Below are 12,011 nucleotides of genomic sequence, written 5' to 3'. Positions count from 1 at the left end.
CAGTTCATAAAACTTTATTTAAGGTTCTACTAGCAATATATATACCAATACAATAATTTGGTGTCCTATACGTTAGTCTACATGAGGCAAGGCCAATTTTGACCTCAGGGTCATGATTAATATAACTTTTGTATAAATCTACAAATTGATGCTACAATTGCCAAATATCTAAACCCTGGGTTTTGTAGTTTCACACAACTAAGAGAACCCAGGGTAGGGCCATCATTGACCTAAGGGTTGATTAATATCAGTTTTTGCCGAGGTGAACAAGGCAATGATACATGTCAAATATCTTAACTCTTAAGCATAGTAGTTTCAAGAAAGAAAGACTTTAAATGTGTAAAAACCTTTATGCCAAAGTACTTGATATACCAATCAATCTTATAGTTTCATTCATATTGCATTTGTAGTTTAACAGAAGTAACTTTAAAAATAAAAATCATTAAGTGCCTATAACTCTGACAAAAATTATTGAACTGGGAAATGCCCACAAATGTACAACTAGACTTGTAATGATAATTCCTGTATAGTCTGGATGAAATTGCAAGCCGATGATATTCTTGAGTAATCTGGGCAAGTTTTGTGACGACAGACAGTATGACGGGGAGAAGTGATCCCTTTTGTGGCTACTCTTTAGCAGTAAAGCATTTAGGAATATAACAAAGCACTTTGTTAGTTTGTGAAGCCGAATACAATTATATTTGCGTATTTCATTAATGCCACTTTAATTCACAAAGTAAGCAATATAACACAGCTAGAGTCTGCAATTGCCAACATCTTGTGCAGTGCTTCCAGCCCCCTTTGCTACATTAAACCTAATTTTAGTGACAAGCAGTCTAGTTCCGAAAAAAATGGCAACAAAAAACTTTTTGCAGCAAAAATATGTAAAGTCGTTAACTTAAATAATACAGTCTTATTTTAGGATTTAAAGCAGTGCTCAGGGGTCGTTAGCTAGCCGAAAATGATGTTACGCATGTTCACGCAAGGCCGCTATAGCCCCCCTGCAGGTCCAGGCAAGCCCTGGTAGGGGTCCAGCGGCTAAGCCCCACGCAGCTCCTCGATTTTCACCATTTAGAGATGTTTTAATTAAGCATTTCCATGTCCATTTGAGGTCCATAAAATAACAAATTTAAGTCAAGGAATGAAATATGATCATAAAGAACTTTTTATGTAATAATATGACTTGTGTTAATATGCGACTTGATTTAGAGAACATCTTAAATATAATTGCTAGATCGTATAGTAATATTTCAAGGTATTATATATAAGGAAATACATTGCATAAACAGACGCAAACAAATGACGTGTACGCTTTCACTAGTCAGCAAATAAAATGATCAAAGGACAGAAGGCGCTGAATTTTTTTGGGTCTCAGAATGTCAGATAGGTGAAGGTTGTGAGATTATAAACCAATTTGTTTTTGTATAGTGCCACCAGTGCTTTCCAGCATTTTAATTGTAGTTAATTGACTTTAAGACTAATTGCAACACTGGTATTGAATTCAATGTTTATTTGATTTAAACAATTTGAAAAAAAGAGTTGCCTTCCTGGATTTGAACTCCAGACCCCTCGGCCACGGTGAAGTTATATGTAAAAGGCCTGAAGAAAACCATATTATTCTAAATTAGGGTTTGTAACCCTTATTATTTCGAAGCTAACTGTTGTTTAACACAGATGTTAATAATTATGGAGCTTATTATAAGCATGTATATCTATAAAGGATAAAACAATAGTAGAAATCTTCGACCATTCGGGAATTATTTTGCTTGAAAATTAATGCGCCTGTCATTTGACCATCTTTACGCAGTGATCTCCCCTGAATTTTTTCGGCGTTAGTGTGGACGGAGCCTGCAACAGTGAAGTTTCGCACCGTGTTATAAAATGACAGAAAAAAATGTGTTTTCTTCATTTTTAGATTTTTTCTCAATTTAAATATCGTTACTAGCTAAAATCTAAAAATGTTATCAGGTACAATGTAGCGATGATTATTATCTTAAACGACATGTACTTTTGTTTGCTCAATGTTCGCGTAGCATTCGAACATCTGATATCATCTGTTTCTTGGTGCTTTGATGAAAACGTTTGTACATGGCTGTCATTTACTTATTAGGCACACGGCAAGAAAACTGATTTATTTTGAGCTAAATTTTTAATATGCTATATATCACACTGAAAAGTGTGCTTTGCTTTTGTGAAAATAATGCAATTTTTCATTTTTCAGTGTGCTATATAGCATATTCAATCAAACATCTATCATATATACAATTTGGTTAAGCAGTAAATTTTCGTTATTTGTTTTTTTTAATTCATAAGAGAGGTGACTTTACATAATGCCATTATAATAAAACATAAGATTATTATTGTTTTATTACAGGTACTATGATATATACATTTATAGGATCTCATATGAGTTGTCATGTGATACCAAATTTGATGTAAAAATATGATGTAAAACGAGTTAAAGAAAAAGTTACAAACCTTTGACGAGTTTAAGATTTTTTTAAATAATGACAACTAATATACGTTTCTTTTAGTTTATTTAGTTTAGTTTATATCATCCGTGGCCTCGTTGGCGATGATGCCAACGAATGGAGTGGCGTTGCAGGTCTCCACAATTGTTTTGACATACAGAAATCAACTCGTTCCGAGTGTAGGGCGAAGTATATTGGCCCCGTAAAACCGTATTATTCTTCATATAGTTCTTTATGGATTAATACACTTCATGTGATAAAATTTTTGGAACTTATTGCCTAAATTCTTCGAAGATCTACATTTATATTAGAATCAATGATATAATTAAAGGTAAATAGATTTTGGAATCATGCCTCTAAACCCTCCAACACCACCCTCACCCTTTAGTTTTCTCACCGTTTCTAGTATATTCGAATTTTCGTTATCCTGGATCAATATTACGCACGTGCGTAACGCTAGCTACGCCCCTGGTGTTGGAGCAGTACCTCTAGATACTCGCAGAAATTATGATCGCAAAATAAGACAAATATCGTTTTTTTCCCGCAGATTCTTACATTTTCCTTTCATTATTGTATATAAATTGGTGTAAAGAGATGAACAAGAGCCATGTTAAAATGGCCATCCCCCCGTCGAATGTGTTTGCTAATTGATAGAATGTATATGTAATAGAGCAGAATAATTAAATTTTAAGGTCTTTTGGTAATGAAAACTGATGGCTGAAGTGATTACAGATTTGAAACCTATGTGAATACTGATGGCTGGAGTGATTACAGATCTGAAATCTATGTGAATACCAATTCCCTTATTTTCAGATCTCAAGGTTATTGTGAGCCCCTTATTATATAGTTTTTCTGGCCTCATGTCGACGTTTTATGCGCTACAATTAATATGCAAGTATAAGACAGCCGTAAAAATTTAATCTTTTTTAAATACATGACTGTGAAAGCTTTTATCAAAATTTGGAGATGCAGCTGAAATCCAAAAATGATGATTACACGAAATTTGTTCTGAAGGGAAATTTGATTTCACAGTATGTATCGTATACATAACTGCACAATTAAACAGTGTAAGAAATTCGGATTTGAAACCACTAGGCTGGTCTGACTACCAGATTGGAATATTCACTAGCCCACAAGACATTTCACTAGCACGATTTATTTGTTCAAAACAGTTGTTTAATTTATATTGCCTATGAAAATACAGTAGCCTGGACAGGCTTGTTACTGTGAAAAGCTGGTAGCCCGAGGAGGAATTTAGTACTAGTTAGTCAGGGGCTATAGGACTACTGCTAATTTCAAACACTGATTAAATGTCATTAACATTGACCTTTTTACTCCTGTATGTGAATCCAAGTCAACATGTGGTCTGTATATGGTACTGGTATGACCCTCAACATCATGCGGACGAAATATTTCTGACAGATATGATTTAGGAATTCAATAATGGCCATTTTGATTACCAAGCATGCTTGAACTATAACCGAAGGAATGATATTCTAACATCTGCTCAAATCTCTCCTATAAATAGTGTACTCTGCAGAATTTGATCAATTAACAAGACAATCGACACACCTACTTGGGCAAAGCAACGAGTCATTTGTTCCGAATAGTTGTTTATAGTGCCTCTAAAAAATGCAGTAAGTAGCCCGGTCGGGCTCGTTTCTACTAAATATTGGTAGCACAAGGAGAAAACTATCAGACTACTGATAATTTCAAACACTGGTGTTTATGGTCTCCAGAGCTACTTAGTCAATCCAAGACAGTAAATATGACTGCAAATTTGCTTTTGTTACTTTTAAATACATTTTCATAAAGTTGGCATGAATCTCGAGGCATGCTCTTTTTTGAGGCAATCTTAGTGCAGGTGACATAAATTAAAGAACTACATTCTGCAGAGACACTCAACAGGTAGACTACATGGAAAAAAAGACATCAGTATGAGAGTGTGCTTGACAGTAAAAACAAGAGCCTCGATTATGATAATATACTGTAGAATATTCTCAGTTCAAAAAGGGCCATAATTTTGCCAAAATCTGTTGAGTTATGGGTGTTGGATAGTTATAGTTTCAGCACATTTCCTTCAGTAGATTTGGAGATAACAAACTTGCAAGCAAAAACTCAACAAAATTTGACACAGACACTTGGGCGAGTACAATAGCTGTCCCCATTTTTTTTTAAATTGTCAAGCTAAAATGTATATCTATATCTTTTGAGAAATACCACTATTGCTAATGTAATACGTTTCTGAGGTTATACAACAAAATAGGAAGCAGTGCAATACTTCATGACAGAAAAATCTGCAAAAACAAAACAAAATCATAATACTGATTTTTATTAATTTCCTGAGACATAACATAATTTAAGAATGTTTTACAAGTTAAAATATATCTAAATTTTAAAAATACACAAAAATATTGTTGGAATTCTTAATGTCCTGAAATTTTCCAAAAATACTGAAAGGGTCTTAGTCCAAAAATAAATATATTCAAAGATGTTTCTACACTAAATATGATGGAATGTTAATTTAGGCCATTTCACCATCTTCCTCCTCTTCATCAAACTCGCCCTCTTCTTCTGCTGTGGCATCCTGCAAATTATATATTAATACAATATAAAAATACAGACAAGTACATTATTTGAGTTTAGTTTGTCAAAATTATTACAATCTGATATCAGAATATGCAACAGTGAACCAGACGATTATTCAGTTACAAGTTTTTGGCAGATATTTACCAATAAATGCCATCATCTTCAAAAAGAACAGGGCTCAAATAAAATATTGTTTCCCTTCCAACTACTTGCCAACAAAAATCACTGCTACCACAAAAAATCTTCTTGCTAAACTAACAAAAACTTTTGTTTCAATTTAAAAATATTTTACCTAGTCCTACCTACCCATTCTACACAAGCTGAAGTTAATAACTCAGGGCCTTTTTACCTTCTATAACAGGGGCCGGTATAGGGCTGCTTCCCCAAAGAAAATTTCTTTAAAATCATGCAGTTTTCCCCAAAAATTGAATTTACATTAAGTTTTTTCTTCCCCTTTTGCAAATATACCATGTAATTTTTCCCCAAAATTAAGGGCTGGGCTGCTTCCCCAAACTGTGAAAAAAAGCCCTGTAACTGTAGTTCTTGAAATATTCATAAATTAAATTTAATACTTGTAAACGGTAATAGTAAACATCACATTATGGACTTTAAAATCATATGTACTGTTAAACTTTCAGCTCAATTGGTTCAGAACCTAGAGCTAGAAAACATTATTTTAGGCACTGGCAGAGACTCGGATATAACATTCCTTTAGCTAAAAAATAAAGTAGAAAGAATTATAATAATTCCTACCTGGTACTGCTGGTATTCAGAGACCAAGTCGTTCATGTTGGACTCTGCTTCAGTAAATTCCATCTCATCCATACCCTCACCAGTGTACCAATGCAAGAAAGCCTTACGACGGAACATAGCAGTAAACTGTTCAGAGATACGCTTGAACAGTTCCTGGATGGCAGTGCTGTTACCAACAAAAGTTGCAGACATTTTCAAACCCCTTGGTGGGATGTCACAGACAGCTGTCTTGACGTTGTTGGGGATCCATTCCACAAAGTAGCTGCTGTTCTTGTTTTGAACATTCAACATTTGTTCATCAACCTGTAGAGAAAAAACAAATTATTTAACACAGCTAAAGGAATGAAATTAAACAAGAGGGCCATGATGGCCCTGAAATTGCTCACCTGTATATAGGCCCCTGTGCCAAGGCCAATTTTAAACCAGGGGCTTTTATTTGAACAAACTTGGTAGACACCCATTAGATGTTTCATGATAAATATCTTAGCTCTAGCTCTTTGGGGTTTTTAAAAGATTTTGAAAGTTGGGATGGGGCCAATTTTTACCACAGGGCTTTTATTTGAACAAACTTGGTAGACACCCATTAGAAGATGTTCATGATAAATAACTTAGCTCTAGCTCTTTGGGGTTTTTAAAAGATTTCAAAGTTTTTACTATACATAAAGGGAAAAACAATGACCCCCCCTGGGGCGGAGCCAATTTTTACCCCAGGGCATTAATTTGAATAAACTTGGTAGACACCGACTAGATGATGTTTCATGCCAAATATTTAAGCTCTAGCACTTTCAGTTTTCTAAAAAATATTTTAAAATTTTTCTTTCGGTTGCCATGGCAACCAGTTTTCTGCTTTCAATTAAATTCTTTGAACAATTTTTAAAGTTGACTATCAAAGAAACATTCCAGTGAAGTTTGGATGAAATTGGCTAAGGAGTTTATGAGATGTTGTTTAAAGTAAAAGTTTACGGACGGACGACGCACGGACAAAAAGCGATCACAAAAGCTCACCATGTCACTTTGTGACAGGTGAGCTAAAAACAGAACAGCTTTTAAATGGGAAAGTTAAATGTTATCAATTTAAGTTACTTGTCTATATAAAAAAGCTGAAAAACTTAAAACATCCACAAAATTCATGTTCATAGTTTGTTTAATATTGGGAAAGAACTGTTATTTTGATAACTAATTCTTGCCTCCTTCATGGACATTCGGCCACGGAACATTGCTGCAACAGTGAGGTATCTTCCATGTCTGGGATCGCAGGCAGCCATCATGTTTTTGGCATCAAACATCTGCTGAGTAAGTTCTGGTACAGTGAGAGCTCTGTATTGCTGGCTTCCACGAGAGGTCAGGGGAGCAAATCCTGGCATGAAGAAGTGGAGACGTGGGAAGGGAACCATGTTGACAGCCAGTTTACGGAGATCTGCATTCAACTGACCTGGGAAACGGAGGCAAGTGGTTACTCCAGACATAGTGGCAGAGACGAGATGGTTCAAGTCACCGTAAGTTGGCGTGGTGAGCTTTAATGTTCTGAAGCAAATATCGTACAAAGCCTCATTGTCAATACAATATGTCTCATCTGTGTTCTCAACAAGCTGGTGGACTGAGAGGGTGGCATTGTATGGTTCAACTACAGTGTCTGATACCTAGAATATAAAACATGAACTGTACAATAACACTCTTAAAATACTTTCAATTTCAATTTGTAATCATCATAGATTAATAGAATTCAGTCATTTTTAATATCTTATTTTCTACTTTGAAAAGCTTTTTGTATGATTATATTTAATATCAAAAAGTTTTTCATTAAAGTTCTGGTAAAGAGTGCTTGAAAAGAGGTGCATGACAAAGCATTTAATTTGAATAATACCTTTGGAGATGGCACAACTGAGAATGTGTTCATGATTCTGTCAGGGTATTCTTCACGGATTTTGCTGATTAAAAGTGTTCCCATACCGGAGCCGGTACCACCACCAAGTGAATGTGTAAGTTGGAATCCCTGAAGACAGTCACAACTCTCAGCCTCTTTTCTTACAACATCTAATACAGAGTCTACTAATTCAGCACCTTCTGTGTAATGTCCTTTTGCCCAGTTATTTCCTGCACCACTTTGACCAAAGACAAAATTGTCTGGTCGAAAAATTTGTCCAAAAGGTCCAGATCTGACAGAGTCCATTGTACCTGGTTCCAAATCAACCAATATAGCACGAGGAACATATTTACCACCTGTAGCTTCATTATAGTACACATTTATTCTCTCTAATTGTAAGTCTGAGTCTCCGTGGTATGTACCAGTGGGATCAATACCGTGTTCATCTGAGATAACTTCCCAAAACTGAAATGAAATAAAACACAATTTAGATAAGTGTTAGAGTTTCAGTGTTAGTTGTACTGTTGAAAACTTGCCGACTTGAAATAAAACTTATCTTATCTTATCTTTATCTTATCATAAATGTCTCAAAATTTTCCAAAATGTCTCAAACTTTTTCAGGAACATGAGACATATTGTCTCATAAAAAAAATCCTTTCCCTGTCACTGTATTTATAACATTAATTTTGAAATATATGTAAAAATTGTTTGAAAACCAGTTTATTGATGTAACAGATGTCAAATCCGTGTTGAAATATTACAATATTTTTGATAAGTGTTTACAGGGGCGTATCACGTTGGTGGGGGGAGGGGGGGGCAGGATCTGACCCCAAGCGGCTGTGGTCTGTGCCTGTAAAATTCAACAAATTTAACCATTAAAATCATGAAGATTTCCCAAAAATCTGTTTTTTATACCATCTCCTTTAATTCCCACGGTTATTTTTCCCCAAATCAAGAGACTGGGGCCCACACCACTAACTTGTGTGGAAAATTTAAGAGACATTTTAAATGGTATACGAGACATAAATTTCACATCTTTTGATCCGGTTTCAACGACTTTTGAAGCGAAATTTTATGTTGAAATGTTCCAAGTGTCAATTTTCATCTGAGTAAATTACATCAACGTGTTATGTGATCATAAATCGAAGGTTAAGTATTGGGGGGGGGGGGGGGCGGGGGATTACCTACCTTTACCTTCTTCTGACCTACCTTTACCTTCTTCTGAGCATTTAAGCTAAGATGGAATTAAATTCGCATTTATTTAAAACTATTAATAAATCCCAGGATAAAAAAATACAAAACTATGTGTACCTTGGCACCTATTTGGTTGCCGCACTGCCCAGCTTGCATATGCACGATTTCACGCATTTTGAATTTTGATCTTTTAATTCAGCTCCTCACTGTTCTTTATGACCGTTAAACTGAGCGCCTCGCGTTTCACGTGAATTATTACTCCTGATGAATGTACTCAATTTCATTGGCTGAGCGACTTGTTTTGTATCCAATCAACAATTGGTGACGAGTCCTACGTCATTTTCCCGCATTTAAATAAATCTCCCGCAAATGTGTCAATAATGGTACGCACTGCAAAATTAATTTCTTTTCAAAAAATAAACAAACAAAGTCTGTAAAAACACAAATTCTGACATAAATTCTATGTGGCAAACAAGTAAAACATTATTTTGTTTAGATCGTGGAATTATAAAGAAAAGAATTTTTTTTGCAACATCATATTGACACCCACATAACGTAATGTTAATGGTTCGGCCGTGGGTACCCGACGATGGCATAACATTTACATATGCATAACTATACATAAAAAAATTAACGGTTTAACAAATGAAGTTTCATTTCATAAAGTTAATACAAATGTATAAATAAATTAAATAGGGACTACATATATATGAGTTAAGACAAAGGTTATAATCATGAAAAATCACAGATAAGATTATGACTACAACAAACCAGAAACATAATAACTAAGAGCACAAAATATCTAAAACTACTGGCATATTTTTATTTTTGTCTATAAAGTTAGCATAGATGATAAGATACTATAAAACAGGAAAAAACGCCTATATTTATACAGCTAAAATTAATAATTGATAGTTAATGGTTCGGCCGTGGGTATCCGACGATGGGGTCAGGCACGTTTACTTCTTCTGCCCCTATGTACATGTATGTTTTTCTGTACGTGAAAATCAATCCAGTGCATGCACGAGCCTAACGAAACACCCGCCAAAAAGCTTAAGGTATTATATAAAACTATATGTAATGGATATTCATTTCACTAATATAAATCTAAAAAAAATACTTATTAAAATGGGTATGTTACAAATATATATAACTGATGCTCTTTTATCTGTGCAAGTTTCAAAATACGTTAATTGTAAAATTACCTCTAATTCATTTGATAGCCCTTTAGGAGCTCTGAAAATTTTACTTACCATTAATGGACAGTTTCAGACTACGGACCTCGGAGGCTCAGACATTCATGACACTGGTCAATGTGAATGTTCATAATTATATTTATTTACGTTTGATGATAATATCTGAAGTTGGCTGTGATTTAATGAAAAATAGACAGGTATGATATAGATACATAAAAGCATAGTTTAGACGATCTGAAAACAATACATGTTTTAATTTTAACTTATGATGATCTTAGAATATAATAAAGCTATCTTGGTTTCGAGTTACCTTCCTTTACACAAGAATGTAATTTATGATATACCTTAAATTAAATTATGAACTGTTCCGAATTCAAAGCAAGGCTAGTATATTCTTCTTCTTAAATACTGATAAGTTTAAGAAGACTATATAAAAACATACCATTCTTAGATAAAGGCCTTCTTAGACCTTTTTAAAAAAACATAATTATTATAGTTTTAATTAATACAGTTCAGTGATTAAGTATTGTGTGACTTCAATAATAAGAGTTGTGCATGTGTTACATTGAGTCAACTTTCTAATTGATCACTTTTTTCTCTTTTTTTCTCAGCAAGGGATCGATAATATAAGGTAACAAGAGCTGGTGGTAAGACAGTGTGTCCATCTTTTTTGAGTACTTGATGGTAAAACAAAAGCCTGGATAATGAAAATATTTTGAAGTTCAAAAAGAGCCATGATTCTGTCGAAATCCATGACAGAGTTATGGGTGTTAAACAGTGACCTATATATGCTCTTAGATAAGTTTGTATAACCTTCAGTAGTTTTGGAGATACCAACTTGCACGTAACTAAGTGTGATGTCGGGGTAACTAAGTGTGATGCCGACGTGAGTATACATGTGCGCAATAGCTCCTAAGTCAATTTATTAAGCAGATTGTCTAAATATTTCTTAACTCTATCGCAGTCCTAAAATGCTTCAAAGACAGTCACCTAAAGAAGAAATACTAGTGCAAAGATGCATAATCAAAGAAAATCATGATTGAAACAAAAGCATAAAATACTTGGGGGTCAACCATCTTACATTTTGCCCTCAATCAACCCAACTCCTTCCCCGCGCCAAGCACCTAAGAACTTAACACTATAGTAACAGGTTCCAATTCTGGGCATTGCAAGATCTAAATCTCTTCATAATGAAAGTTCCAACAACTGAGCACTGTGGACAGATAATCCGTGTGTTGACAGCATTTCTGCACTACAAAAAATTACCCAACAGCTGTCAATCTTGATTTACAAGGACTGATTTTTTTATTGAATACAGTTCTTATTGTTTTGTTTGTTTGCAAATCCACATTGAAAATATCATTGTGCCCATGCATGCATTGTTTCAGGCACGAACAGTGACTAGGAAGGAAACACCTATTAATGCTGCAAACAAATGGGGATATCTTGTCTCTTTCTTGGACATACCGGTCTATGTCTGTAAACAAGGGTTTCTATATACCAAATTAAACGTTAGGATATGTAGAAACTGCATGTTGCACTCACCTTACCTGTGTCACAACATTTTTATCCAAGATGGCGTCCAAGATGGCCACCATATTTTGTGATAATTGATTTATATAATAGTTCCATTCCAATTCACTGATTTAAATTATTTTGTTATACCAAAGGAAACATTTAATACCATACTTAAAAAATATTAAAAGAACAAATAAAAAATGTTGTAATTGAAAATATACAATTTTTCAAGTTGATTTTTTTATTTTAAACGTTGTAATTTGTTTCTTTGATTTTGTCTTATGTATATCTTTTTATACAAAAATGCATTTCCACACAAATATTTGACTATTACAACCAAAAATTTGTTAAAAATGTAAAGAAAATATATTATTTGCTTGAATATTGGTGTATTTTTGTTTAAATAATTCATTTTTACTAATAAAT

At 34.2% G+C, this 12,011-nt stretch overlaps 1 protein-coding gene across 1 annotated transcript; it reads right to left on the bottom strand.

Moving 5' to 3' along the window:
* Positions 1–4,787: 4,787 nt before the first annotated feature.
* Positions 4,788–9,149, bottom strand: LOC132739951 (tubulin beta chain-like). Its single transcript, XM_060727798.1, has 5 exons — positions 8,989–9,149; positions 7,678–8,142; positions 7,001–7,453; positions 5,814–6,116; positions 4,788–5,058 (listed from the first exon to the last, which is right to left on the bottom strand). Exons 1-5 carry the CDS (start codon positions 9,043–9,045, stop codon positions 4,996–4,998), a joined length of 1,341 nt encoding a protein of 446 aa, XP_060583781.1. The 5' UTR covers positions 9,046–9,149; the 3' UTR covers positions 4,788–4,995.
* Positions 9,150–12,011: the final 2,862 nt, after the last annotated feature.

The sequence above is a fragment of the Ruditapes philippinarum genome, unplaced genomic scaffold, assembly GCF_026571515.1.
Source record: "Ruditapes philippinarum isolate M1 unplaced genomic scaffold, ASM2657151v2 ctg21962_1_1_1_1, whole genome shotgun sequence".
NCBI classification, from domain to species: domain Eukaryota; kingdom Metazoa; phylum Mollusca; class Bivalvia; order Venerida; family Veneridae; genus Ruditapes; species Ruditapes philippinarum.
This window is presented reverse-complemented; position numbering and strand designations above follow the sequence as displayed.

Bases quoted from the DNA above. Each gene is read 5' to 3' on its own strand.
- LOC132739951 (XM_060727798.1), bottom strand. From the start codon at position 9,045: ATGCGTGAAATCGTGCATATGCAAGCTGGGCAGTGCGGCAACCAAATA. The intron at 7,454-7,677 runs GTATTATTCAAA...TTTATATTCTAG, and splicing joins CAGTTGTGCCATCTCCAAAG to GTATCAGACACTGTAGTTGA. The intron at 6,117-7,000 runs GCAAGAATTAGT...TTTTCTCTACAG, and splicing joins GCCGAATGTCCATGAAGGAG to GTTGATGAACAAATGTTGAA.